Source organism: Rhinoderma darwinii, chromosome 4 (assembly GCF_050947455.1).
Source record: "Rhinoderma darwinii isolate aRhiDar2 chromosome 4, aRhiDar2.hap1, whole genome shotgun sequence".
Lineage (NCBI taxonomy): Eukaryota > Metazoa > Chordata > Amphibia > Anura > Rhinodermatidae > Rhinoderma > Rhinoderma darwinii.
Genome location: NC_134690.1, coordinates 286455670 through 286483637, shown reverse-complemented (window position 1 = coordinate 286483637; position 27968 = coordinate 286455670). Strand labels below are relative to the sequence as shown.

The window sequence follows — 27968 nt, the reverse complement described above, 5'->3', positions numbered from 1 at the left end:
ATAAAGCGATTGGACAAGAGGCGTTATTTGAAGCTCCCGGGACCCAAAGCAAAATCTGTAACAGATCCCACCAACGACCACGCGTAATTTATAGTACAGGTCTCCTTATATGGGTAAAGAGACCTCTTGGGCTCCCTCAGGTTCCAGGGCCCAGGTACGGCCGCGAGCTCTGCACCCCCTTAACTTACACCCCTGGATTGTATTCGTTGTACTGACATAACACATTTGGACTCCTGCTGTGTCCATTCTAGGTTTTTCTAAACGTTCTGCAGGTGAGCTTGCGTTCATGTCTGATGCATACATGTATTTAATGGCTATGCACCCGTTGATGGTACCATCACAAGGTTAGAACTTCACACCTCAGTGTTGATTGGTTGTTCTAAACTTCTCGGTGTGTGGACAGTGGGTGGTGTACTGTAACCATCACTTTCTAGAAATCACATATATTGTGGAAATATGTTTCCTCCACAATCTGTTTACCAAGACAATCCCATATCAATAATCGCCTGGAATGTCATGGCAGATGAACATTCCTGGAAAGAAGACGCCATGCTTTTTGCAACATGCGTGTTTTGGGAGTCTTGTGTCAGCTGCTGAGCGGGAGGAGTGTGACCAATCTGCTGTAATTTGCTTCTCTCGAGTTCCAGACTAGATTATTTAGTGGCAGATTATACACACTGCAGCTGGGATTTGGTCACAGAGTTCTTCTCTTATTTGGCAAAGAACAATTTTTCAGGTTACGGTAAGATTGCTAGTTATTCACAGAAAAGCAGGCTGCAAAATGACTGGAAGCCAGAGGAGCTTAAATACAAGCGGTGAATGAGTACGGTCTCCTGGTGTCCTCATATGTGCAGGTGTATATGGCCTAATTCTACATAAAGTCTCTCTCATTATTAACCCCTTCAGGCCAGAGCTATTTTGGGCCTTGAGGACACAGCGCCATTTTATTTTTTCATCACTGTTCTGAATAACGTTTCCATTTTTCCATTGATGTAGTCATAAGATGTCTTGATTTTTGTAGGAGTTGTATTTTTTAATGGCACCATTGTGGAGTACATATAATGTATTAAAAAACGTATTAACTTTATTTTGCGGGTCGTTACAATTGCAGCAATACCACATTTATATAGTGGGGTTTTTTTTATATTAAACTGCTTTTGCACATTAAAAACACTTTTCTAAAGTATTTGTTTTTGCATCGCAATAATTTTTTTTTATTCTTCCACCGACGTTTTATATGGGCATATTTTTTGCGGAACAACTTTGTAGTTTTTAATGGTTCCGTTTTTGGGTGCATTCGACTTTTTTTATCTTCTTTTTTTTTTTTATTGCATTTTTTTTATAGGGCTGGATAAACAGAAAACAACAGTTCTGGCAGTGTTTTTTTTTTTTTACTGTGTTCACTGTGCAGGTTAAATAACACAATAGTTTTATAGTTACATATAGTTATAGTCATTACAGACGCAGCGATCGATACCAATTATGTGTAGCTTTTTAAATTTTTGTTAGTTTTTTATAATAAAGCATTTTTTGAAGGGGGAAAAGGTGGGTTTTGCATGTATTTATTATTATTTACGCGTATGATATTATTTTTTACTTTTTTTTAATAACTCCAACAACAGAGTAGCAGACCTGTCTGACAAAGTGGCTTTGGCTATTTTCCATATACTGTGTCCCTGATTATAATAGTACCATACACTGTGTCCCACACACACACACACACACACACACACACACACACACACACACACACTGCCCTCTGTAGATCGTGCCCACTTAGCCCCCTGTAGCTAGTGACCCCCATAGAGCCTCTGTAGATAGTGCCCTACATAGAAGCCCCTGTAAATAGTGTCCCACATACAGCCCTCTGTAGATAGTGCCCACATATGGACTCCAGAGCTGCAAGTCAATAGTGCTAACCACTGAGCCACCGTGCTGCCATACATATATCTTCCCCTATAGATAGTGCTCCACGTATAGCCCACCGCTGTAGATAGTCTCACATATAGCTCCCCCTGTATATAGTATCCCACATATAGCCCAGCCCTGTAGACACTGCCCTACATATAGCCCCCCTGTAGCTAGTGCTCTACATATAGTCCACCCCTGTACAGTGTCTCACATATATCTTCCCCCGTATATAGTGCCCCACATATAGACCCCCTGTAGTTAGTGCCCCACATCATCACATATAGACCCCCTGTATATAGTGTCCCACATCTCCACATATAGACCCCCCTGAATATAGTGGCCCATATATAGACATCCCCTGTATATAGTGGCCCACATCCCCACAAATAGACCCCCTGTATATAGTAGCCCACATCCCCAAATATAGACGACCCCCCTGTATATAGTGGCCCACATCCCCACATATAGACGACCCCCCTGTAGATAAAGCGCCCACTATAGATAATGCCACTCACAGTTTTATTAGAAAAAAAAACCAAAACTTTACATACTCGCATGATTCCGTTCCCGAGCCGTCCGATGGCAATGCAGACCTGCTCCCTTCCGAGCAGGTCTGCTGGAGCTGAACGACGCGTCGTTCAAAGGTGCTGATTGGCAGGGCAGAAAGACTTGCCCCGTCAATCAGCGCCTTTCAAGCACGGAAGCGGCGCAATGACTTCTTCAAAGGTGCTGATTGGCGGGGCAAATCTTATTGCCACCGCCAATCAGCGTCATTGTAAGGCAATGTCCGGCCATTCAGCGCTAATGCATGTATTTGTACCTGCGTCTATAGACGCAGGTTTCAATTACTGCAAGACGGGCCCATACATGTTGGAGGCTTGGCGGGTGGGCTGGCAGCACGGGCCCCCTCAAGCCGTGAGCCCCGTAGCAGCCGCTATGGCTGCTACCGCAGTAGTTACGCCTCTGGTTGTAATAGTAGTTTCTAGTTGAGAATTTTCAAACCTATTGTCCAATGGTAACTTTTATAAAGGAACAAGGGGTCGAGAAAGAGTTTTGTTTGCCAGCATGACTGGCAGCCTCCATATGCGTAAGAATCCCACATAAAATAGAGTAATATACTGGCAGCAATCTAAGGTGCATGGCGGGACACTTTATTTACCATGTTTTGCGTGTGTTATTGTCTTCTACGCTTTCATCTTGTTTGTGTGTCGTCCTTGTTATTGTTAAAATAGCAATAACTATGGAAGTTTTTATTCACAGACACATGCGCGTTAAAGGTTGCTGTACATTTTGCGATTCTTTTCTTAATTATAGCTTATATGACATTCCTATGATTGTCAGTGACTTGCCATTCTAAAATAAACATTCCGTTACTTTTGTAATTTACTCTGTTTACATGGGTTATAAAAATCCCAATCTGTGTTGGCGTCAGTTGAACGCTGTAGTGTTTGCGACCTGCCTCTAGAACCATCTCCATGGAAACCTAATGGGAAGATAATTGAATGGAACCTATTTTGCTACCCATCCCTTTCTCACATGGATGCCAACAAGGTCAAAACTTTGCAGTCCTAAAGTTCCTTTCAGCTTCATGCTAATGCGATAAGACTGAGGAGCCATTTGTCTCACGGTGCCAGCCCCCGTTTAGATAAATGAAAGTGTTTTCATCCCATAGCGTTTATAGGAGAACTTGGCTTTCACACTAATTATGTGACTAGGTCGCTTCTAACCAAGTTTCTTGCTAGTTCCGCATGCTAATTCCCCTCCTCCCTCTTATTGGCGTTCATGTTGAGGGACAGTCACACTTACGTGGGAGACTTTTCTGATATCTGTGTTTCCATTCAGTGTAATAACCTTTACCTTATAGTTTCTTAGATTCTATATTTGAAAACTATATTATGTTTCACTATTTGTTCTCACTCCTCCCTTCATGTCTAATAACATGAAGAATAAAAACTGCTATAATAACCAGCATGTACAAATTTTCCGTTTATAGTGTTCAAAGTCAAAGTGAATAGCACATTGCTCCAGTTGTATTAGTCATGCCGTAGTATATGTCCATGAACGCATAGTTATATCCCTGCTAAACCGCATACACTCAAGGATGATACATTTTATCCCCACTGATACAATGTAGCAATCTCAAGAAAGAGCTTTGTATTGCTGATATGTTGGAGAGAGAGACATTATTGCAGCATTTTGCCATGTTTTTTTTATATTTGCAGTAAGAAACTGATTTGACTGCACTGTGTGAATATACTCATAGATGAGTAAGATTCTGTTCACATGATGCGGTCAGATCACGGTTTATTGCCACGTTTACTTCGATATTGCTGCAAGATTACACGCACCGTGTGAATAGACCCTTACAGTCTTTGGATTTAAATAAAAATGTTTCCATTCACCGACAGCAAACAGATCTTCAAAGTGGTAAGGAATTGGAAATTTTATATTCTAAAAGGATTGTGCATTCTGTACATAAATCTTGAAAATCACTTTTAAGGAAGAATACAGGACAGGAATTTTGGGCCTTATGCATCAAAATCTGTTCAAAGAAAATGGGTTATTGTTGCCCACACCCATCATCACATTAAATATTTCTTTATTTCATGCCCTTCACAGAAGGGCATGAAATAATGAAGTGCATAGGTGGTTTAGGGCTCATGCACACTGCCATTTTGGCATCTATGAGAAGCATCTGAAAATAGCAATGCTGCTATTGAAATATCCATACAAACTGCACCTTAGGCCTGTGTGCATGAGGATCTAAAGAGTTTCCACAACAGCCTCACTTTAGATTAGGACACATGTGCAATACTCTATGAGAGCTACACTACGCTACAAAGTGGCATTCATTTTCCCTGTGGAGGCAGGTCCAGATGAAAGAGGAAGCCTAGAGACAAATGCACCCTATAGTTTAAACCTATGATCTGATATATCGTGAGCAGCACTGGCCAATCCGAGAGCAGGGCAGAATGTCTCGGACTATTGAAGCAGTGTGCATCAGGAGGTCTGAGAAGCGTTGCAACCACCTTAGATGAAAGAAGAGGCGGCCCGAGAATCGTGGATTGGCAGCACAATAAGTAAGTGCGCCAGGTACATTACCTATGCATTCCCTATTACAATACTACCTTAGTTGTGTGTAAGAAAATTAGTTTATGTAATGCGGTTAGTAAAATAATGGGTTATTTCCCACAATGGAAGATATATTCATAGTAGTGTTTGCGGCCTTTAGACAGGATACTCTTGGACTTGTCAAGGACAAGAATTTGAAGGGATTCTCGTTTCTACAAGAGGGATATTCTTAGTTCTTTAGTAGGTGAGCTTTTGTTTGTGGTCTCCAGGTGTCTGATCTGGGCCAGAAGGTTTGTCACAGCTAACACCCTTTCTCGTTTAAGGTGCGAGCCATGTTTGTCAAAAACTCCCTGAACAACACACTTATGTGCCTCCCAGAGAGTGCATGAATTCAAATTGTCTGATATTAGTACAAAAGTATTCGGAAATGGTTTGTTTTACATCCTGAAAAACCACTGGGTCATTGAAAGTGAAGTGTTGCGTCGCCAATGCCATTGGCAGGGGAGGGAGAGAGGCATGGTGTTAGAATGTAACATTGTTAATGGCTATCGCGTGTAAAAGGGGTAGGTCATGGCTTAAAGAGGCTCTGTCACCACATTATAAGTGGCCTTTATTGTACATGATGTGATCGGCGCTGTAATGTAGATTACAGCAGTGTTTTTTATTTAGGAAAATAATCATTTTTGACGGAGTTATGACTTATTTTAGCTTTATGCTAATGAGTTTCTCAATGGACAACTGGACGTGTTTTACTATATGACCAAGTGAGTGTATGACGCTGACCAATCAGTGACCAATCAGCGTCATACACTTCTCTCCATTCATTTACTCTGCAGATAGAGATATACTATTCAGACATCATCTGCGCATGCCCTTCTTTTAAGCTCATTACGCACATGTGTGATCTGCCAGTCAGTTCATGCGCAACTCTGAATATACTGTTGCGCAACAGTGTTACAAAATAAAGATTTAAAAAAAATAAATAATTCCCCATATAGGGTTTTCATATTGTTACTTAGGAAAGTGTATATGTGTGTCTGTGTATATATATGTATATATATATATATATATATATGTGTGTGTATATATATATATATATATATATATATATATATATAAAAGTAGAGGATTGGAGCAGCACTGTGAACAAATGCCTGACTAGGCTGGTGCAAAGCTTCAAAAATAAAGGAGTGACCTCTCCTTATGTGTTAGATATCCAAAAAAGAGAACGTGAAGCAGCACTCAAATAAAGTGAATTTATTCATCCAACATGGAACCACAACGTTTGAACGTTGTGGTTCCATGTTGGATGAATAAATTCACTTTATTTGAGTGCTGCTTCACGTTCTCTTTTTTGGATATATATATAGGGAGCCACCAGTTCAGCGAGAGATTTGTAATTCAATGTATTAATAGAACAATTGGCGTCATCACTATTGAGCATCTTTAAGAATATCATTGAGAATACATATCGTCATATTTTACTATATAGGGGCATGTATTGGTGGTTGGTCGATTAATTATTCAGATCACTGTGAAGTCAACAGCAAGGATATTAATTTATATGTCACTTATTAGTCTGGACAGCAAGTGTTTTTAATCAAGTATTCAGCAATACGTACACCTATCCAGTGGTGTAACTACCGATGTAGCAGACATAGCAGCTGCCACGGGGCCTGCAGCATGAGGTGGCCGTGTCCCCCGCCTTTACTGGCCTCTAGCAGTGGCTATGGCTGTTACAGCGGTAACGACGCCACATTCAATAGTATCTGCGCCCTTACGACGCAGACACTATTGAACGCTATGGCAGAGTCAGTAGGTAACTCCATGCTCTGCTATTTACTAGGCTACAGGCCACGTTTGTCACACGGCCTACGCACGGATCCCGTCGGCGTTTATTCGCTCCGTTCGTCGCGGTAACGGGGCCTAGGTGAGTATGACGTTTTTTTGTTTGTTTGAGGGTTGCTATATGGTGCTATCTACTGAAAGGGGCTGGGTCGCTATATGGCGCTATCCACAGGAGGAGGGCTGTATGGCGCTATTTACAGGGGGAGCTGTATGACACTATCTACGGGGTGGGCTGTATGGCGCTATCTACAGAGGGGGTTTGTACGGCGCTATCTGCAGGGGAAGCCATATGGCATTATCTGCAGGTGACTATAGCGCTATCTACAAAGGGAGCTGTATGGGGCTATCTACAGGGGGAGCTGTATGGCGCTATCTACAGAGGGAGCTGTATGGCGCTATCTACAGGGGGAGCTGTATGGCGCTATCTACAGAGGGAGCTGTATGGCGCTATCTACAGAGGGAGCTGTATGGCGCTATCTACAGGGGGGCTGTATGGCAGTATCTACAAGGGGTGGGGTGGTGGGGGCTCTATCTACAAGTCCTGTGTTACACTGTCTACAGGGGGGGGGCTGTATAGCACAATCTACAGGGGGCACTATCTACAAGGGGGCTGTATGTGGCACCTAGGGGAGGAGGGGGCCCAGTTAAAAGTTTTCAATGAGGTCCAGTCTTTCCTAGTTACTTCTGCACCTATCATTTATTAAACTAATAATATTTAAAAGTTATTTTATTAGGTAGCGAGTTGTCCTTTTGTGGCCGTCCGAACAAGTGTCTCTATTTTAGAACCAGGAAGCGACCGCTCATTTACACAGGCAGACATGCCAGAATTGACATCTATGGCTGGAACAGGACATTGGGCGATAACTCCAGACAGGAGTATGGTAGAAAAGCAGTTTATATAGTATTAGAATTGTGTTTTTAAGTATGATTCAGCTATGCCGTTTTTTTTAGGGGGGCCAAACTTCGGCGGTACACTTTAATTGTTTTCGACTCCTCCTTAGTTATGCCTGTTGATCTGCTCACTTTTCCCCAACAGAGTTAATAGAAAATGACTGCCGCTGTGATGATATTTACCCAGCTTTCACAGACGCCTAAGTCGCAAATCTGTCTAATTATGAGTGATATATGACCTGCCCCTATAGAACTCATTTCATTAGGAAGATTTTTTCATTGCCATTTGGGAAGCTGTAATGGCGGACATTTGATGTTACCACGTTTAAAACAAGACAAACTTAGTATCTAAATTCAGTATCTTTTGGGACATCATAGTAATAGTCACAGTGTAAAGGAGCAAAATGATTTGACCTATGGAACTGGAAAATGATGCCTCGACTATATCACTATAATGTAAACCGTGATAAGAACAGAAGATGGCTTTATGTATAATAGCAGCTTTGGTGGGAACAATTTTTTTATTTTTTTTTGCAAAAACGATTTCCTTCTGAGCTGCATTACTCTGTGTAAATGGACAGGTCAGACAGTTGTCCCAATGATGAATTATCAGAACATCGGCCTGAGTGAAAGCCAGGATATGTACATGCATGTGTTTCAATGCTGGTTGATGGTTCTTTGTGAAGGGGAGCTGCCCTACTGTTTTAGGACCTGTCTTATTACTTGTACTCTTCAGCGCCGTGATAAAGCAGGAGCAAGTCTGGCATATAAGGGAAAACATGACTTGGCACAAGTTCTGCCTTCGAGACAATTCACGGGGAAAGAACTGCCTTGCTCATAAATAATATAAGAAAGACAATTCTATTTATCAATGTGTTCTCTGTAGAAAACGCAACACTTTCATTAACCTGGATGGCTTTTCTATTAGGGAGCTGTTAGTTACGGCATTTATGAGAATCTGCTAATAAAGTTGTATTTTGATAGACAACCGACCCTAAAGCCATCTTGAGGAGTGACAGCGTTTGGCTGCGTGTCAACACATTGCGCTCTTTCTTGCCAAGCATCACTAGATCATTATTGGGGAACTGTAATCAGCATATAAATAACCTTCATTTTAATGTAATTGCTGCCCTGCAACTGCTCCGAAGGGTCACCGGGAAAACTGTAATGGCTGATTGTTTATTTTACACAAAATGAGTTCCCAGACATCTGACATCTCACTCCCTGACTGCTTATATGTGAAAAGAGCTATGCTTTCCTGTATATGACTGAGGAACACTTGATATTATGTGTGAATGGAAGCACATCTTGCCGTATAATGTTATGGCATATCGCTAGGGTATGAAATAACATTTCTACCAGTTACCATTGGAATCACCATCAGTCCTGAGAACAAAAGGACTGTGTATATGTGTGCGAAAGTCTGAGGGACTGTCCACCAATTTCGGTATCATGCATCAAAATGGTCTTAGAAAAAAGTGGCTTATTGCCCATAGCAACCATTCGCAGTCCACGTTTACATTTTTTTTAACCACTAACAACAAAAAGAAACCGGGATTGTGATCAGTCACTTTTGTTTTGGGACATTCTTTGTACAGTAAGACTTGTATGGAACTGATCCATATAAAGTAGTGAATTAAAAGGGAATGTCACTGTTGTCAACAACTGAATAACCTGTAGAGTTTTAACTTTGCCTAGATTTCTTTGCCTATATATGTTGAAAAATGCCAGCCCTTAGTTCAACTTTTGGGGACCAAAATATGTCAGTGTGCTATATTTTAAAGATGTATAGGTGCTTGTTCTATTTACCTATTATTGGCGAAAGGGAGAGTTCCTTTTAAACTTTCAAACAAAGCTGTAAAAGGTGTTTTCCGAGTTATTTAAAAAATTGGCCAAGGTAGGAGGGATGCATTAAAAATAAAAAAGAGCCATTACTCACCTCACAGATCTCCAGCGCCGCAGCTCCGGTCCTTCCCGGGGCTGTTTTTTACATGGCTACAGTGATGATGAGCCCGTATACCCATGTGAACGCTGCAGCCAATCACTGGCCTCAGCTATCCTGTACCGTATATACCCACTGAGACCAGTGATTGGCTACAGTGATTATGTGGGTATACAAGCACATCGTCGGTGCATCCCTGTCAATAAACAGCGGCAGGGAGGAGCGGCGGTGCTGGAATGCTTGGGATCTGTGAGGTGAGTAATGGGTCTTTTTTTTTTTTTTTTTTTAACCCATCCCTCCTACCTTTGGTCAATTTTTTTTTTAATAACTTTAAACCCCTATAAGACTGGAGAAGACTTCATGTATAGATATTACCTGTAAGGCCACAGTCACAAATCAAAGTCTTCTAAGGTAGAATATCTTTTTAATATATCTAATGAGCATGCACAATTTTTTTCTCTATAGAACTCTCATATATTGGGAGAATGGTGGTGTCTTGAGCCCCCGTTGGAAAGTCTATAGAGGAGGCAACAAGCTGGAAAGGTGGCTGTGCATGCGTGCTGTAATATTCCCATGAGTTTCTGTAAATCCCATAAACTAGAGTGAAGAGACCAGCACACATGCACAGTCTCTTTCTGTCTGGAGTACTTAGGACATCCCAAGTCTCCCAATAGATGGGAGTCTCAGAATTGGAACCCCCACCTATCAGACATTCATGACTTGTTGATATGCTGTGAATGTGTCACATGGGGATAATCCATGTGGCCCTTGGCAGTGGTGCACCCCTGGATTATCGGGTCATTCTGAGCCCTTATACGCTCCAGTCTTGCTGTGTAGCACTGTGGCCGAGGGAAAAGAGCTCATCCGTCTTCACGCTATTTTGTCTGACATTTTTCTACAATGGCAACTACAGCAATTATTCAAGATGTTTGTGTATAATAATCCACTGTTCTCAAGGCCCATTCCAATGTGTGTCAATGCCAAGGTGAAATACGTATGTAATTGTTATGGTTCGGGAGCAATTTTGCAAGGTCATTCTGTGCAAGTTCTAGTAGCTTAGTTTCCACTGGATAATGATATTAAAGAGCCATTTAGATTTAAATCTGGTCGTTTTAAGACTAGTATACAGAAGTGAATACTTGTGCTTCCTATAGTGTATATTTCATATGTAGTTCTATATTTCCTGCCTATTGTGAGACTTTGGGCAGATTATGGCTGTTCCATAGACAAATACACCTAGTGCACCCGCAAGTACAAGACTGATATCTTAACGCTTTAAACAACATCATTTATATATGAATATATAAGTAATCTAGCTGAGGCATACTTTGTACATACAAAGCATTACTTATCTTGTACTGATCGAACTTAGTTACAACCTGCGTTATATCCCATAGCTACAGTGATATTTCTGGCTTCAGAGCTGAAATCCTACAGCATTACCTGCTGTTGGATGTCTGTACAGAGCTTGCACTTATCTTTATTCTAGAAAATCTAGCAGTCTTTTCACAATACACTGTACAGCAATCTGATGTAGGAAACCACTGCATTGTAGGAACACAACTATGTATTTACATAGCTTATATGATGAAGAAATATGAACATACATTTTCAGGATATTTTTTTTTTGTGAAAGAAAATTCCATAAAAAGAATTTGATTAAGTATCTCAATTAGTTTATACATAAAATCAGTTGTGCCATCCTCTAAAACTATAGTGGGTGCAGATTTTTGTCAGGGCAGTTTACAAGACCGTAGTCTGGTCGTATTAGTCTATTTACTAGTATGTAGTTATAAGTTGCATCCCTAGCATATTCTAGACTCTTTCAAATGACACTTTCGTCTTTCTCGTGCTGCCACATCAATCACACTGGTGGAGAACCTCTTTAACCGCTTGATAAAAGAGAATAACCTGAAGGTCTTATTTTTGTTGGTAATTTTTCTATTCTAAACGGGGGAATTGTCTTTAACGCTTTCAGTGCTGAATAAATTTGCTGCTACTTTGTGAACGAGGACGAATTTACCTTATCAATCAGCAACTGTAACTACATTGCGGAGAGGAAAGCTGACTTGCAAGCAATCCCTGCGGACTAGGTCTCCAGCGGAGGAAGTGGTTATTGTATGAGAGCTAAGCATCTGGTAGGGTAGTGATAAGCTAAGAAGGTCATTCCTTTACAAAGTTCAAACATGTGTTTTTCCACTGTTCACACCTGGTCCACACCACACTTTCATAGTGTACCCACTGAGTATTACATAACATAGGGCTTTACTTATCAAACGTATTTTCCAAATTTCTATGTTGCTAAGTCATTGTTGGGGTTAACAGTAAAGCAAGTACAAAGCAAACAAGTCTCTTTAGCACCCTCATCTGGTTAATAATGGAACTAACAGTTAAATGAGTAATGTCTGTGATAGTCAGGCTTAATTGCAGTGACTGAAAAATCCACGTGATATGATGCATTACTGCTGTATGATCTATTGGTAAATAGGTGGTAACCATTGGTACTATTGGTACTTCAGCATAATAATTTTACATTTTCTTATTCTTTCTTTTCAGGCTTTCTCTTCATAAATCGAGCTCTGAAGAAAGCTCTGTAGGTCAGTATTAATGTTTAAAGCGGTGTCGGTGCATCACCATAGTTTTTAAGAGTATAAATACATATAAAGAGGTAATCGACATATTCATTTATCTGGATTGAGCTAAAATCATGCAATGTTTTAAGCGTTCCTTGTGTTGCTAAAGACTTCTACCTGTGCCTACTACATTATTGAGCTTGTCCAAGATGACACTTGAAGGAATTATTGTTTAAGTTCCTACTAGATCTACTGACTGAAATCCTATATAATGTGATATATAATTGAAAATCATGAGGCAGAAATCTTAGATGCAGCTGTCTGATCTGAGCTAGATGACTAAGGTTAGAAGAACTTTTAATGATTTTACTCTATTATCTTGCGATCATTTAGGTAAAGTTGACTGGAAGAAGAAAAATAAGTATTTTTGGCAAAATTTCCGGAAAAGTCAAAAAGGAATAATGAGACAAACCTCAAAAGGTAATGAATGGCAATCGATAACAATGCAACGTTTTATTCTCCATTTGTCAGATTATATTTAATTATAGACATGCTGTACAAGAACACTAAAGTCGCCTGCACATCAGTGGTCCCCAACCTTTCTTAACTTGAGAGCCTCAGTCAGCACAAGATTTCGTAGAAGCCATATTACCGATATAAAACAGGAAACAACTGTAACCGATTCCAAATAATAATTACGTTACCTGTGCAATGGGCCTAAAGGGCCGTGCTTACATACAAAAGGTAATAGGAATATGGCTCGTCACCCCCCCCCCCCCCCCCTTCCCAAACCTGCCCTCATACATGTACTTGTGATCTTTCAGGATTGTGGAGGAGGGCAGGTAGTTGGTATGGGGGAATGATGTGGAGCCCTGTTTATGCTTAATTCAAATTCTGCAGGTATTCGTTTCTTCCTTTGTGGGGAATGGAAAGGCGAAAAGCGAAACCTTGCTTCTATGTGCCCTTCTATGTATATAAATGTAAGCATGGCTTCTCACCCCATCCCCCTAAATCTATTAATTGCCCTAATACAGAGCCAATTGTTGGTATGGGGAAGACGTGAAGCCCTGCTTAGGTTTCATTTATTTTTAGCAGGCATTATGGTTTTTAAGAAAAATATATTTGAGGTGGGGGGGAAACCATGCTGACTACCTGTCCTTCTGAGAAGCTGTCCCAATAAGAGATGCAGCAGCTGCACATACCCAATGGTGGTAAGTGCAGCCTCCTAAGCGCTGCAGTGACGAGCTGTTTACAGATGCAGCGCTGTAACAATGTTTAATTTCTCCTCTTCTCGTGTACTTCGGCCTTCCCCTGCACAATTTCTTTGCTTAGTGCAGGGGAAGGCAGTGGTGGACGTGCGAGGAGGAGAAGGCAGAGCCACTAAATGTTATTACGGCGCTGTGGCCTCCTCTGACATTTCATTATAAAAGAGAGGAGGCAGTTTGTAGATCCCACTTTTTATTTTTATTTTGAGTGCTATTGAGCAGAGGTGTAAAAAGTTTTTATAAGAAAACTTAGACTAGGGCCCCCATCCATCAGGACATGAAAGACATATGCTTATTTCGGCCTCTACTCTGTCCGCTGTGTCTTTTTCTTATTTTCTTGGTCTCCCAGTGACCATTCATCTTCCCACTCGTGCCATCCATCATCCACAGCTATCACTAACTGCACCTCACCTCTGAGTTCTGGGCTCCATAGCATTTGCTATACCTGCTACGCCGGTAGTTATACCCATTCTTCTGAACATAATCCCATGTCTATTATTGGTGAAAGATATTTTTTTTCCCCCTAGACGAGCAATGCCTGAGGTGTCTTGTAACCTCTGTGTGTGTGTGTGTGTGTGTGTGGGTGTGTATACATATATATATATATATATGTGTGTGTGTTATCCCCCCCCCACCTCCTCCTGCCACTCCCACCAGTGACTGACGGACTACTGTGTATCTACATGTATGCACGGCAGCAGTCAATCTCTGGTGATAGGGACGGAGGAGCTATTCCCTCATGAGTCCGCTGTATTCTTTGTCTGGCTTTATTATTTCTTATCATATTTTTAATGCAGTTTGGAATAATAGTAGACTCAACCTGTCCCTGTAATATGCTGCTCAGAGGCTCTGTCACCAGATTTTGCAACCCCTATCTGCTATTGCAGCAGATCGGCGCTGCAATGTAGATTACAGTAACGTTTTTATTTTTTTAAAACGAGCATTTTTGGCCAAGTTATGACCATTTTTGTATTTATGCAAATGAGGCTTGCAAAAGTACAACTGGGCGTGTTGAAAAGTAAAAGTACAACTGGGCGTGTATTATGTGCGTACATCGGGGCGTTTTTACTACTTTTACTAGCTGGGCGTTCTGATGAGAAGTATCATCCACTTCTCTTCAGAACGCCCAGCTTCTGGCAGTGCAGACACAGCCGTGTTCTCGAGAGATCACGCTGTGACGTCACTTCCCCAGGTCCTGCATCGTGTCAGACGAGCGAGGACACATCGGCACCAGAGGCTACAGATGATTCTGCAGCAGCATCGGCGTTTGCAGGTAAATCGATGTAGCTACTTACCTGCAAACGCTGATGCTGCTGCAGAATCATCTGTAGCCTCTGGTGCCGATGTGGCCGACACGATGCAGGACCTGTGAGTGACGTCACAGATCTGCACTGTCAGAAGCTGGGCGTTCTGAAGAGAAGTGGATGATACTTCTCATCAGAACGCCCAGCTAGTAAAAGTAGTAAACACACCCCGATGTACGCACATAATACACGCCCAGTTGTACTTTTACTTTTCAACACGCCCAGTTGTACTTTTGCAAGCCTCATTTGCATAAATACAAAAATGGTCATAACTTGGCCAAAAATGCTCGTTTAAAAAAAATAAAAACGTTACTGTAATCTACATTGCAGCGCCGATCTGCTGCAATAGCAGATAGGGCTTGCAAAATCTGGTGACAGAGCCTCTTTAAGCAGGGCAGCATATTGAGGTGACAGAGCCGCTTTTACATTTAGTTTTGTGACTGATGCAGTGTAATTTCCATTGTGTACATTATTTCACATTGTATAGATATGTTTACAGATGAATGGCTACAACATACCATATATAACTACAAATTAAAACCTTATTACATTATAACAACTTTGATTCATTGAGAGTCACAGAGATCCATTGCTGATAGAGCACTATTTTCCATTTGTTGCATGTTTGTCATCCATGGACTGCCATACGGACACAATATTTGGTACATGAAATAAATTCTCATAAGAGCACATCTTAAAAAAAGATTAGATAACATATTCTCTGAGCATTACATGAAAACCATAATAGTCGTTTATTACCCACTTCCCACTCCAAGACCTATTATTAGGTCACACTAAGTACAACTTTGGCGCTTAGCGACCTAATAGTACATCATGGGAATAACTGCCATTCCGCCCCCCCCCACCCGGCACTTTTATGAGCTGTGACAACTGCGGTCATGTACCTATCACGGTGGTCCGCGCAGATTAACCCCTTAGAAGCCGCGTTCAATAGCGATCCCAGCTTCTAAGGGATTAAAACATAATTGACGTCCCACGACTCGACCGCGCGCGTCGATGGTTGCTATAGCAACCAGAGGCCTAACAATGGCCTCCGGCTATGCCAGCTACGGAAGTTTAGTAGGTCCTGACAAAGGCAGGACCCACTATTCTTGCTGTCAGTGAGTAGCTGACAGCTCTAATACACTGCACTACACACGTAATGCAGTGTATTAGAATAGCGATCAGAGCTTTATGCCTTCAAATCCCCTAGTGGGACAAAATAAAAAAAGTACAAAAAAAAGTTGTATAAAAATATAAGTTTATAAAGTAATAAAAGTAAAAATCCCCTTTTTCCCTTATCAGTCGTTTATTATTAAAAATGAAATATAATAATAATATAAAGTGTACATAATTGGTATTGCCGCGTCCGTAACGGCCTGACCAACAAATGTATTTCGTTATTTATCCCGCATAATAAACGCCATAATAGAAAATAATAATAAACCATACTAGAATCACAATTTTTTGTTCACTTCACCTCCCAAAAATTGGGTGAATATGTCATTTATAGTGCACAGGGGAGCGCTGTAAAAAAAGGAATACAAAACAATAGTAGAATTGCTGTTTTTTAGTCACCACGCCTCATAGAAAATAGAGTAAAAACTGATCATAAAGTCGCATGGACCCCATGAAAACAACAATGAATTCGTAAAGGGGTCTTGATTCCAAAATGGGGTCACTTTTAAGGGGTTTCCCTTGTACTGGTACCTCAGAAGCTCTGCAAATGCGACATGCCGCCCAGAAACCAATCCAGCAAAATCTACATACCAAATAGCGCTCCTGCCTTTCTGAGCCCTGCCATTTGTCAAACCAGCAGTTTATGACCACATATGGGGTATTGCCGTAATATGGAGAAATTGCTTTTCAAATATTGGGGTGCTTTTTCTCCTTTATTCCTTGTAAAAATAAAAAAAGATTTGCACGTTTGATCAAAAAAAATATTTGATTTTCAATTTCACAGCCTAATTCCACAAAATGCAGCAAAAAAAAAAGCGGTGGGGTCAAAATGCTCACTATACCCCTCGATAAATTATTTGAGGGGTGTAGTTTGCCAAATGGGGTCACTTCCGGGGGGTTTCCACTGTTTTGGCACCACAATACCTCTTCAAACCTGACATGGTGCCTAAAATTTATTCTAAAAAAAGGAGGTCCCAAAATCCACACGGTGCTTCTTTGTTTCTGAGGCCTGTTTTTCAATCCATAAGCACTCTAGGGCCACATTTCTAAAAACTACAGAATCTGGGCAATAAATATTGATGCCAACATAAAGTAGACATATGGGAAATGTGAAATAGTAACTATTATGTCTTCCGAGCAGAAAAATGCTAATTTTCCCAAATTTTCTCAAAATGTTGCTAATTTTCTCAAATAAACACTGAATATATCGACCAAATTTTACTACTAACAAAGTCCAATGTGTCACGAGAAAACAATCTCGAATCGCTCGGATAGGTAAAAGCATTCCTGAGTTCTTACCACATAAAGTGACATATTTAAAACTTGGGCTCTGAACCTTAAGGCTCTAACTAGGCTGTGTCCTTAAGAGGTTAAGGTATTTAGAGAATGTCCTTTGATATTTCTAAGTGCGTAACTTTGTGTGTGCTGCTGTCGCAAATAACACCATAAGCAAAATCTTATCTTATAATGTGGAGATCTGATCATCACCAACTTGTAGACTACTTCAGGCATAAAGGCAAATGTATGTTACGTCAATATAGGGAGGGTCTGTTTGTGACTTTTCTCGCATGTGGGGTTATGCTGAGATCCTGACAACTTGGTAACGCATTTCTAGAAGACATAGCAGATGGAGAGGAATGGAACAATGCAGCCTTTTATACTGTACAGTGTCCCAGCAGGCCCCGAGTCTTGCACATGAAATAACATCATGTTACTGCCCCACTGGAGTTTTCGGTCTTTATAACTTTTCTAACATGGGCAAAGTTTCATCCTTTTTACCTTTTTAAGCGTTTACTTTCTGTTTAGCAAATATTCAAATTCTTTTTGATCCCGTAAGATTCTCCCCAGACATTTCATTATGCAGATGAATTCTTCTTTGCTTGGCTGAATATCTTCTCCAGCAGAGGGAAGCCTCGTTCAGTAAAATCGTTATGGGCCTATGAGAGCGGAAACTGTGTGCTGGAAAATAATGTTGGGGAAAAGAGCTGTGCTGACAGCGACAAGAATGCTAATATTCTAATATCTAGGCAGTAGGCTATGTGCCACGTATGTATTGTTAAAGGAGAAGGACCTAAAAGTACTAAAAGAAACCTCACACATTAAGGCAAAGCTTTTACTGTCGGTCCCCCACCCATATTTCTTTTTATTCCCTTACTTTTTATTTTGTTTCCCCTTAATTTGTGACTGTCAGCCATCTTCCCAGATGTAAAGCTACAGAGAGCGAATAAATGGTGGTCTCAGATCTGAGGGGATCTGGAAATGTCACCCACGTCCTACCTGCGCTAAACAGACACGGCTCCTGCCTAACACATAGTAGCACTTGGAAGGGTATATAGACGTTTGGCTTTTTTTCCACTCGAATTTTTCTTTTAGGTGTTCATCACTGGGTTTTATTTAAAAAATGTTCGAAATGTGAGCGATGAAAATATTAGCATTTATTTGGGCAAATAAAACTTCAAATAATCAGGATGATCTGGTGAATTAGAGGGGGGATTTAAAGAGCACAAATAAAGCATTGGATGACCTATGACATATTTAATGCAAAGTTTAGTTGACCTGTCGTCACCCGTTATAAACAGTCAATTTATATATTACGTCTTCCGAGCAGGGGAGATGCTGGAATTAATACATTCTGTTCTTTTTCATCTAGGGGAGGATGTTGGTTATGTGGCCAGTGAGATCACAATGAGTGATGAAGAGCGGATTCAGCTTATGATGATGGTGAAGGAAAAAATGATCACCATTGAGGAAGCGCTTGCAAGGGTAGGATTTTAAGCCCTCTTCTATTTAACGGAGTATTGTCCACGACGCACTTGGATCCTTTTCTATAGATGCCATCATCAGTGCATTATAAGTCATTTTATTCAGTAATTAATCAGAGGACCTTATTTAATCTTCTATGGGATGACCTTGTGGTATTTAAGGTTTATTTTTCATATATATTGTATATTTTTGCTGAAAAAATCATATAAAATTGGAGTGAATTGCATTATTTTAGTATTAAGGTTTAACAACTGAACACCTATTGATTCTTCCGTGCAGTCTTTGTTTACATGCAGTACAGTCGCTAAGAGAGAAGAAGTGACTTAAGAACAGAAACATTCATGGATGGTGTTAAACCAATACTAAAGTTTAGCCTCATGATATATATGGCTGGATCATCACAGTCAGAAAATAGTGGGCCTCATGTATGACACCTAGTGCAGATAAGAGCTGGAGGTGTTACCCATAGCAACCAATAGCTTATTTCATTTGCAGATCTGCTTTGAAAAAAAATAATAATCTGAAATCTGATTGGTTGATAAGAGCAACACCTCCAGCTGTTTGCAACTTCTGCACTAGTTTTGATACATGATGATTGACGGCTGTCGAGAGGTCGGTTTATAATCCTCCACCTCCACAAGAGTAGCTGGAATAGGGGTTCTGTGTGTAAAATAGCCGATTTGGTAACTATACAGAAGATTGTTAGCAAAGATTGTTGAACTTGGAGGCGGAGCTGGATTTTTGTGGCTTCCCAGATCACATTTGAGCAAGTATTTTTAAATAACTTTTTTAGTCTTTTTGTTTTTTTATTGAGCTGCAAACAAAACCCACACATATTCAGTTCCCCAATGTGAAGTTAATCTGTTTTTATGACAAGCGATAAGGACTTGTGTCAATTAAAGTGAATGTATTAGCAGAAAATGAAAATCAGGTTTTTATTATACACATACGTTTAAAAAAAAAAAAAAAAAAATTGGTGATTTTTTTATTTGACTAGACACATGAAAAATATCTTGAAATATTACAGTTTTCACACTGGCCACCAGAGCAGTCACAATAAGCTGACATTTCCTGTACTTTGTAGCTCACTTGTCCGCTTTGCTGTAAATACAGACACAGGAAGAGGAGAATGATCTCATTATCATTAGGCCAGATATTGACAGCTCTGTTGTAATACTAGAAGACTAGATAAGGTAAAATAGCAGCACTATACACATAGAAAAGGCCCTGGTTTCTGGGGGAGGGGCTGTACTCCATCACTTCCCGGAGACTGTAAAAATCTACGCCCTGCTGTACGGACTACTCAGAAAGTGAAAGAAGGAAGTGTGTGTCTCCAATATGGCCATCCTTGTAAAGGTTTTACAAATAAAAAATTAATAGCTTCAACATTTAAATGAAGACCAAACACATTATTAATTGTTTATATACTTAATTCCACTGATTGAGACTAAAATTAAATGCATGACAAATTTTCTTTAACCATAATGGTCATAAGGCCAGTACTCGTTTTATCATTCGATTAAAACTCTATTGCAACAGACATTACTCCATTTCCGCACTTTTAGTGAAAGGACTAGTGATGCGTCTTGATATCAGTATCAATACATGTCACCGTCTTCTTCACCTCCTGCACTTTGCAGAGTAAAAATGTCTCAGCGCTGGAGAGATTAATAAAGGTTTTATTTTTCAGTTGGATATAAGGGATCATCTAGAGAGACATAGTCAACCTATAGCACTTTTACTCACAGATTTCAGATGTAAATATGATATTATATATAATATGACTGGACAGTCAGGCCCCCAGCAGTATAAATTAAAAATCAAACATCACCTATCCACCGTACACTGCTGCTGCTTTAGAATAGAATGGGTGGGCAGAATCTGGTGAGTGACGTCATCAGATGTGTGACCGCCCGCTTCATTCACTTTTCTGTGCTGACCCTAAAACACAAGCAGTCTCTGATTACTACTTCACTCCTAATACCACTGATGGGAAGCGGTAGTCTGAAAGTCAGGATTATGCTGCCAGCTTTTAGCCACAGGATAGATCCTATAGGAAAAAGGATCCCAGGACTAAATATTCAGCCCTGACTTTATGCTCACATTGGCTGCCTAACCAGACAGTCACTTTAGTTATTTGTGACTAATTTTAGTGTGGATCAGTCATGCACTTTAAAGATGCATTCCCATCTTAGGCACTTATGGCATATCCACAGGATATGCCATAAATCCCTGGTTGGTGCGGGATCCACCTCTGGTATATGCCATAAATGCCTAAGGATTCACAGTCACTGCATTCTCTGTATTCTTGAATGAAGAGGTGGCCACTCTTGTGCACAGCCCTCCCCATTGAAGTCTATGGAGAGAACCGTGTATGGAGAATGCGGCGGCTCGACCCACACTCTTCCGATAGGTTGGGATCCCAGAAGGCAACTGAACATCTTGGAAATGAGACCCATACCTATCAGCCATTTACAGAAAATCCTGTGGATATGCCATAAGTGCCTAAGATGGGAATACCCTTTTAATGTGGTACAGCCTCTTTACTTTATATTTTCTTTATATCTATTACGTTTTTTCAATCTTTTTATATTCATATTTGATCGCTCCCCACACAATATTTCTGATGTATGGCAAAATAGTAAATGATCAGTTAAAGGCGTTTAAATTCCTGAAACAAGTAACAAATTATCATTTCGTGAAGTTTTTTTTTCTTTTTCTCTTTATTCAGTGATCCCACTTGTAAAACTTTACGCCTCATAACATTTTATACTTTTTTTTTTAATATTTGAAATGCTGTTTGGATGTTTGCCAGTAAGACCTGCTTCTTAACCTCACTTAACTGTGCATCTTAACCTCACTTCTTAGTTCAGCAATGACAATTTCAGAGATGGAAGAGGTTGAATGCGTTCTTCCAAACTGTTGCTGGAAATGTCGTGCTGCTGCTGTTACATTGCACTGTCATTGTCTTCCTCTTTTCAGCTGAAGGAGTATGAGTCGCAGAATAAGACACAAGGGTCCCAAGATTCAGCAGATTGGGCTGATGGCTCATATCCACTCTGTGACGAGTCTTCCAATTGTAATGTGAGTGTATTGGTTGTATTTCATAGATGACAATTGTCTGGCATGATGTCAATAATAACACCACACTTACGTCACAAATTGAGAGCATTTAGTTCCCGGTAATATGATTTCTGATACAATTTAAATATATATATTTATAAAAAATTTTTTTATAAATCTCTGAAAAAAACAGATCTTAACCCGAGCATTGATTCTCCCATCCAAATTACTTTATTAAAGATTTAGCAAATAGCCAAGCTTATGTTCATACTGACATATAAGGGCTCTGTACGACGCGTCTGTTGGAGGTCCCGTCAGATTTGACAGTAGGAATAGTGCAGCATAAAACACTATTTTTGCTGTCAAAATAATGGAAACTACAATGGAACCCCGACTAACCCCATTCAGTGGGGTTCACCAGCAGGGTGCACCAGATGTATACCACACATCGCCGTGATTTCCGTTACGAACAGAAGCCACAATTCAAATGTGAACAAAGCCTTACAATAACCTAAAAAAGTAGAGCAGATATGTAAAATATAGGATGAACTTCAAATGTCTAATGTATGTTATACAGTCAAAACAATCCTCTGCTCTGGGTCAGCGCAACGTTTAATTCTAGGATGATGACGTTTTATGCCCCTTTATATCTTTGGAAAGGAGGAATTACGGTTTAAGAGAAACTTATTTACGATGTTCTATTATCTGTTTTCTCATAGAATTTACCTCCGTAAAGACTGGAACTAAAAGGCCAGTTATGTAAAACCATGTTTGAGAAGGACATGTCTTTTTATAATCCATAAAACGGTTTGCCGCAGACATAGGATGACTCGGTTGACAAGAGTTCAGTCCTGAGTCTTCCGCTGACCTGTTTGATTTGGTTGAGTGTATATGTTTGTTAGCCAGGGGGTGAGTGGCTTCTAGACACCTCTGATGCCACTTATCTCTAAGGGGGAAACAGAAAGATTGGACAAGACAAATCAATCCTGTTGGATTCTTGCTTTCCCTAACAACAACCCACAGTGTCTGGCTGGCCCAATAGACAAGACACTGGTATGATTTTGGAAAGTCTTTCTATGTTATGTATAGATACTTGGGAGAATACAACCAATAATGTGTGCTCATAATCTATCTGTCTATTATAAGAAAATGGTTATTCACAACAAATGGAAAGCTAGTCCATCAGTTGGAAAAGTTACCAAATATGCGAACACATTTTCTGATCATCCCTTCTGTAGATGATTCTTGTGTATAATGATAATGGATAGAGCGTTTCCTATTGGTAGAAGTGCAGTTCTTTTATAGTTGCATTTTATGTTCTATGTACTTTTTTGTGGAAAAATATTTGCCAAAGTAGCATTTTAAAAGTCTCTGACACTGGTGATTTTGGAATAGACTATAGGATGAACACTCAGGAAATGTCCTCTGTCAGCGCTGCAGTAGATTTTTGTCGCTCCAACAGCTTACAGAATGTTTTCTAACTTTATATTTCAGTTTAAGGCCGAATTCAGACCGTAGTATACATCCGTGTGATGGCCATTAAAACAACCGCCGCCACACGGACGCATGTATTTCAATGGGGCCGTTCACACGAACATGTCCATAGAGCATGTCCTTCTTTCTTGCATTTTCACGGATCCCTCTATAGGCTCAAGTCTATGGGAATCCGTGAAAGCGGGACCTGCACGGGTGCAACTCGGACATGAAAAAGGCAGTTTTTCACATCCGAGTTTGCACTCGTTCGAGTGAATCTGGCCTCAGTCATTCGAAAATGTTTTTGGAAACCTAGCTGTAAAGGTAGAGCTTCCCTTTCAGTTATCAGGGATACGTGGGAAAACTGCTGGTTTCTATTAAAACATTTTTTTTATTGAACTGGAATTTTTGTAAAAGAATGTTGTAATAACCTATCTATGAAGTGCTCACACATGCTGCATGGCTTGCGAGATGCACAGCACTTTGTAAATTTCTGAAATATGCCAATTCTTTCTTATTTAACCCAATGTATTACGCTAACCCGCCGCTAACAAAATCCCTGTCCTTAGCTTTTATCTGCTTCATTTTACGTTACTCTATCGTGTTCTTAAAACCGTAGGAAATCTGTTGAATGGTTTTACTGCTAATTGATTGTAATTTCATATTTTTCACCATAGTCCAACTAATATGTTGCTATGTGAATTTTTTTAAAACAAATATTGACACATAAGAGGAATTTTCCCCTTGTCTTATAGGAGATGTACAACAGTAATCTGCCTGCTGGAGGTTCCCGTTGATCTCAGAATTAGTTGTCCCATGATACACTATTATATTTCTCCGTTTGATCCCGCAAAACATAAATTTTTTTAATTGGAATTCTTTTTACAAAAATGCTCATATGTATAGATATTGCTGTTACGTATGTGTTATTGCACCCTCTGTTTTTTATTTTTATTTTCCACCTAATCTGTTCAATGCCAGTGAGAAGACACTTCTAGTGCGCCTATACTTATTGGCTGGCCTGCACAATAGCAGGAATCATGGTGCCTTCCTTGTACAAGAGGATCCAAGCGGTGGGACTGAGCTACTCGGCATGCATGCCCACCGGCGCTGGACACATTAGGTGGACGCTTTGAGAAGTAATCAAAAGTACATGAGGGGGAGCAATAACAAGTATGTAACAGCAATGTCTAGTCACAGGAGCATTTTGTTTTAATGATTCCAATTAAAAAATATTTTTTTACTAACACAAAAATGTAATACTGAATGGCGGAACAGCCCCTTTAAAGTGTAGCTCAGCTCTGAAGCTATGTGGCAGAGAATATAAGGAAGCGGTAGCTCCCGAACTCCCCATCAACATGCTACAAAAGGCAGTCTCTGTTTTGCAAAGGGACAAAGACTCCAGATTGTCGTGAAACAGTCTAAAACCCACAACAGTAAAGTTCCAGGGAATTAATTGGCTGTAGCGAACAGGAGGAATTAGAATTAAACAGCAATTCTCTAATATTTTCTGCACATAGTTCCAAAAAAAATGGAGCTACACCTCAATGGGTTGGAATGGAAGAGAAATATGGCACGTTATGATGTGATGTTGAGATGTGCCAATGATCTCAGCATTTACACAATGTCAGCTTCTACTTTTTTCCTGTGTGTTGGAGGGACATTCAGGAGGGGAAGCTTTGGTGAATAAAGCCAATCTTCATATTGCCACTTGGCAATTTGTCTTTATTGGCTTCCATTTATTGTGGAAGTCGATTATGTGCGAAGGCAGATTATTTAGGAAAATGCTTATTTTGCCCCATAAACGAAGGCTGTTTATACTGTATGTTCAACATGCAGGGAGAAACCGGGACCTTCTGCTGAAGCCATAAGCATGAACCGAGCGATCACTGCTGGTGGCACTATGCCTTTGGCATAGAAAAGCTAAAATGATTTCATTGGTAATTCCATTTTGTAATAAATATATAATACGGTTGCTGTAGTGTGCGCAGATGTTTCACTTACTGCATTACTCTGAACAACTGATGTCACAGAAAGTTTTCACTGGAAATTTTTCCTGTTGAAGTGGATTACATTTAAAACACTCTCGGGGACAGAAAACATATGTTCTTATACATGTTCTCATACCAGGTTTCTGCTCTAAAAAATGAAATTCCATGGCAATAGTGAGAGAGCAGAATGGAGAGGCGTTAGTATACTTGAATATACTGAATCATATAGCACATTAGGGTGGATTTACTATTTACATTGAGCCAAAATTCTGGCACTGATGCTGTTCGCCACATTTTCTAACTGTTTATAGGCTTTTTGCGCCACGCTCCACCAGGGGGTGTTTCTTAGAGGGTAGGGGGTGTGTTTTTTCAGGAAGAGGCATCGATTAAAATCTGCTGCCGTGCGCAAAAATATTGGCGCAAAAAACTGGCATAAACTATTTCAACCAAGAAGTTGTGTAAAGAACAGAAAAGGGTCTAACATGTCTAGCAAGATGGGCCAAATTTATCATACAGCATTAAAGTGTTATTCCCAACTCCAAAGTTCCATTTTTTAATTCTAAATCGTTTAGCTATTAGAAAATAAGTACTTTGCACCCATTTCAGTCATTTCACTACCAACATTTCACATGGATCCCCGCTCTTTTCCTTCTGTGTCTTTTTTCCCAGTATTTCACATTCCATATTCAAATGTAAGCGTGTTGCTACCCCTTCCTTCTCTTCACCAGCAAGGGGCGCTGTGATTATCTCAAAGTGATTTTTCCCTGGCAGTGTGTGCCCCTCAATGCTGCTATGCAAATATTCCAATAGCATCATCAGAATTCCAAGCAGGGATCCCCCCTACTACCCAAGTGTTTGCCTGTTTTCCTCCAGTTCAATAAATTTGCATACAGTATTCCGCAATTTCATCCCCAGTTCGTTCCCCAGTGCATCCTTACCGTCTCAGCCCACTGTCTGCATCATCTCTGTACCCAAGCGCTGTGCGCCTGATCTGATCAGCGCTATGAAGCTACTGTGCGTGCCCGGGAGCTGTCCCATTGAAAAGATAAGCAGCTGACATAGATGATCAGGTCAGGACTTTGTGCGCATGTTCACCGACGGAGCGGTCCCGGACAGATTAACTGAGATAGGCAGAGGGGGAACTGCGCAGGCGCAGCACTGTCTGCTAAACAGCGATGGTGATCAGATCCATAGCAATAATCACCTAAACAAATCGCAAGGCATAGGATGGACTCAATCGGATATCTAGAAAACGCTGCACTACAGAAAATGAAAGTTTTTTTACAAAGATGAATATATTTAAGCTAGGGAACTGTTGGGGATTGAAGTATAAACTGGGAATAACCCTTAAACCACTGTGGTAAATCTGGCGCATCTTCTGACGGTCTTGTCTAAGTTGGCGCTGTCTAAATCTTAGGGCCTGTTCACATCAGAGTTCGGGTTCCGTTCAACCCTTCAGAGGAACCGATGAACGGATAGCCGAACAGAAACTATCTCTTCCGTTTGTATCACCATTAATTTCAATGGTAATGCTTCCGTTACAGTATGGTTCAGCTTTTTTTCGTTCCGTAAAATTTGTGTTTTTTTCACAGAAACAATAGCGCAGTCGGCAGCACTATTGTTTCCATGGACAAAACGGAAACAAACTGAAACAGAAGCATTTCCATTGCAATCGATGGTAATGCAAGCGGAAGTGATAGTTTCCATTCGGCTTTCTGTTCATCTGTTCCTCTGACGGAAAGGTTGAATGGAAGCCGAATGCTGATGTGAGCAGGCCCTTAGACTGCATTAGTAAATTTGTCCAAATTATTTAAAAAAATGAAGACATACTCTAAGGGTCAAAACATGTGGTAATATATTTTTGTGTCAAATTCCATATGATTTTAGGGCAAAAAAAATTGCGACATGGTCCATTAAATGTGGAATTATGGAGGTAGTCTCCCCTAGAAGCGACTCCACAATATGGCGCAACACATGGAGTTTGCAGCAGGGACTCCTTGTGCCTCCATGCAGCCTCACGGCTCTGAGGCCTTGGGCTGCATTCACACACCAAAAATATAGTAAATGCAAATGAATAGGGTTCATGATGTGGAAGTAATCTAGATTTTGGGGCATACTGTGGAAATTCAAATCCACATAGTATCTCTTGCACGTTTTTGTTCTTGGAAATGTTGCGGATTTCACTGTTTGTACTGCATGGGTGAAAGTCCACTGCAAAATCTGCAAGTGATTTTGTTGTGTATTTTATTCATGGTATATGAACCTGACCTAAATTTTGCTGAAAATCACCAAAATAATTTTCTCACGATTTTCCATTTTTTTGCGCAAGGGCAGCTGTTTCAGTCCAGTGGCATTGTGTATTGTTTCTCTAGATACTTAAAGAGGCACTGTCACTGGTTTATTAATTCCCTGTCTCCTAACTAATTTAATAGGCGCTATGATACTGATAAATACAGTGTGATTTGTTTTAAAAAAAAAACTTTTACTATTTTAAAAGTTATGAGCATTTTTCTAAATATTCTAATGTGACTCGAATAGCCGAATAGGAGGTTTCTCTTTCTTTTCACTCTGGGCGGTGTAATGTTTTCTATGTGGCGTAGTCCAATCGGCATACAGCTTCTCCCCCTTCCCTGCCCAGCAACACAGCGTGATCTTATAGTATGCAGCTATAATTTCCGACTGTGTATTCTACT

General features: G+C 40.3%; 1 protein-coding gene across 7 annotated transcripts in view; it reads left to right on the top strand.

Moving 5' to 3' along the window:
* The window catches only part of SASH1 (SAM and SH3 domain containing 1), a 1215726-nt gene that overhangs the window by 1128185 nt on the left and 59573 nt on the right, over positions 1-27968 (top strand). For 6 of the 7 annotated variants that reach the window (XM_075862582.1, XM_075862580.1, XM_075862575.1 and 3 more), the window contains exons 5-8: positions 12221-12261; positions 12631-12717; positions 18636-18748; positions 21731-21832. In XM_075862582.1, coding sequence (XP_075718697.1) covers positions 12221-12261; positions 12631-12717; positions 18636-18748; positions 21731-21832 — 343 coding nt within the window. The remainder of the gene's footprint in view (positions 1-12220; positions 12262-12630; positions 12718-18635; positions 18749-21730; positions 21833-27968) is intronic. The other variant, XM_075862576.1, reaches the window with a different exon arrangement.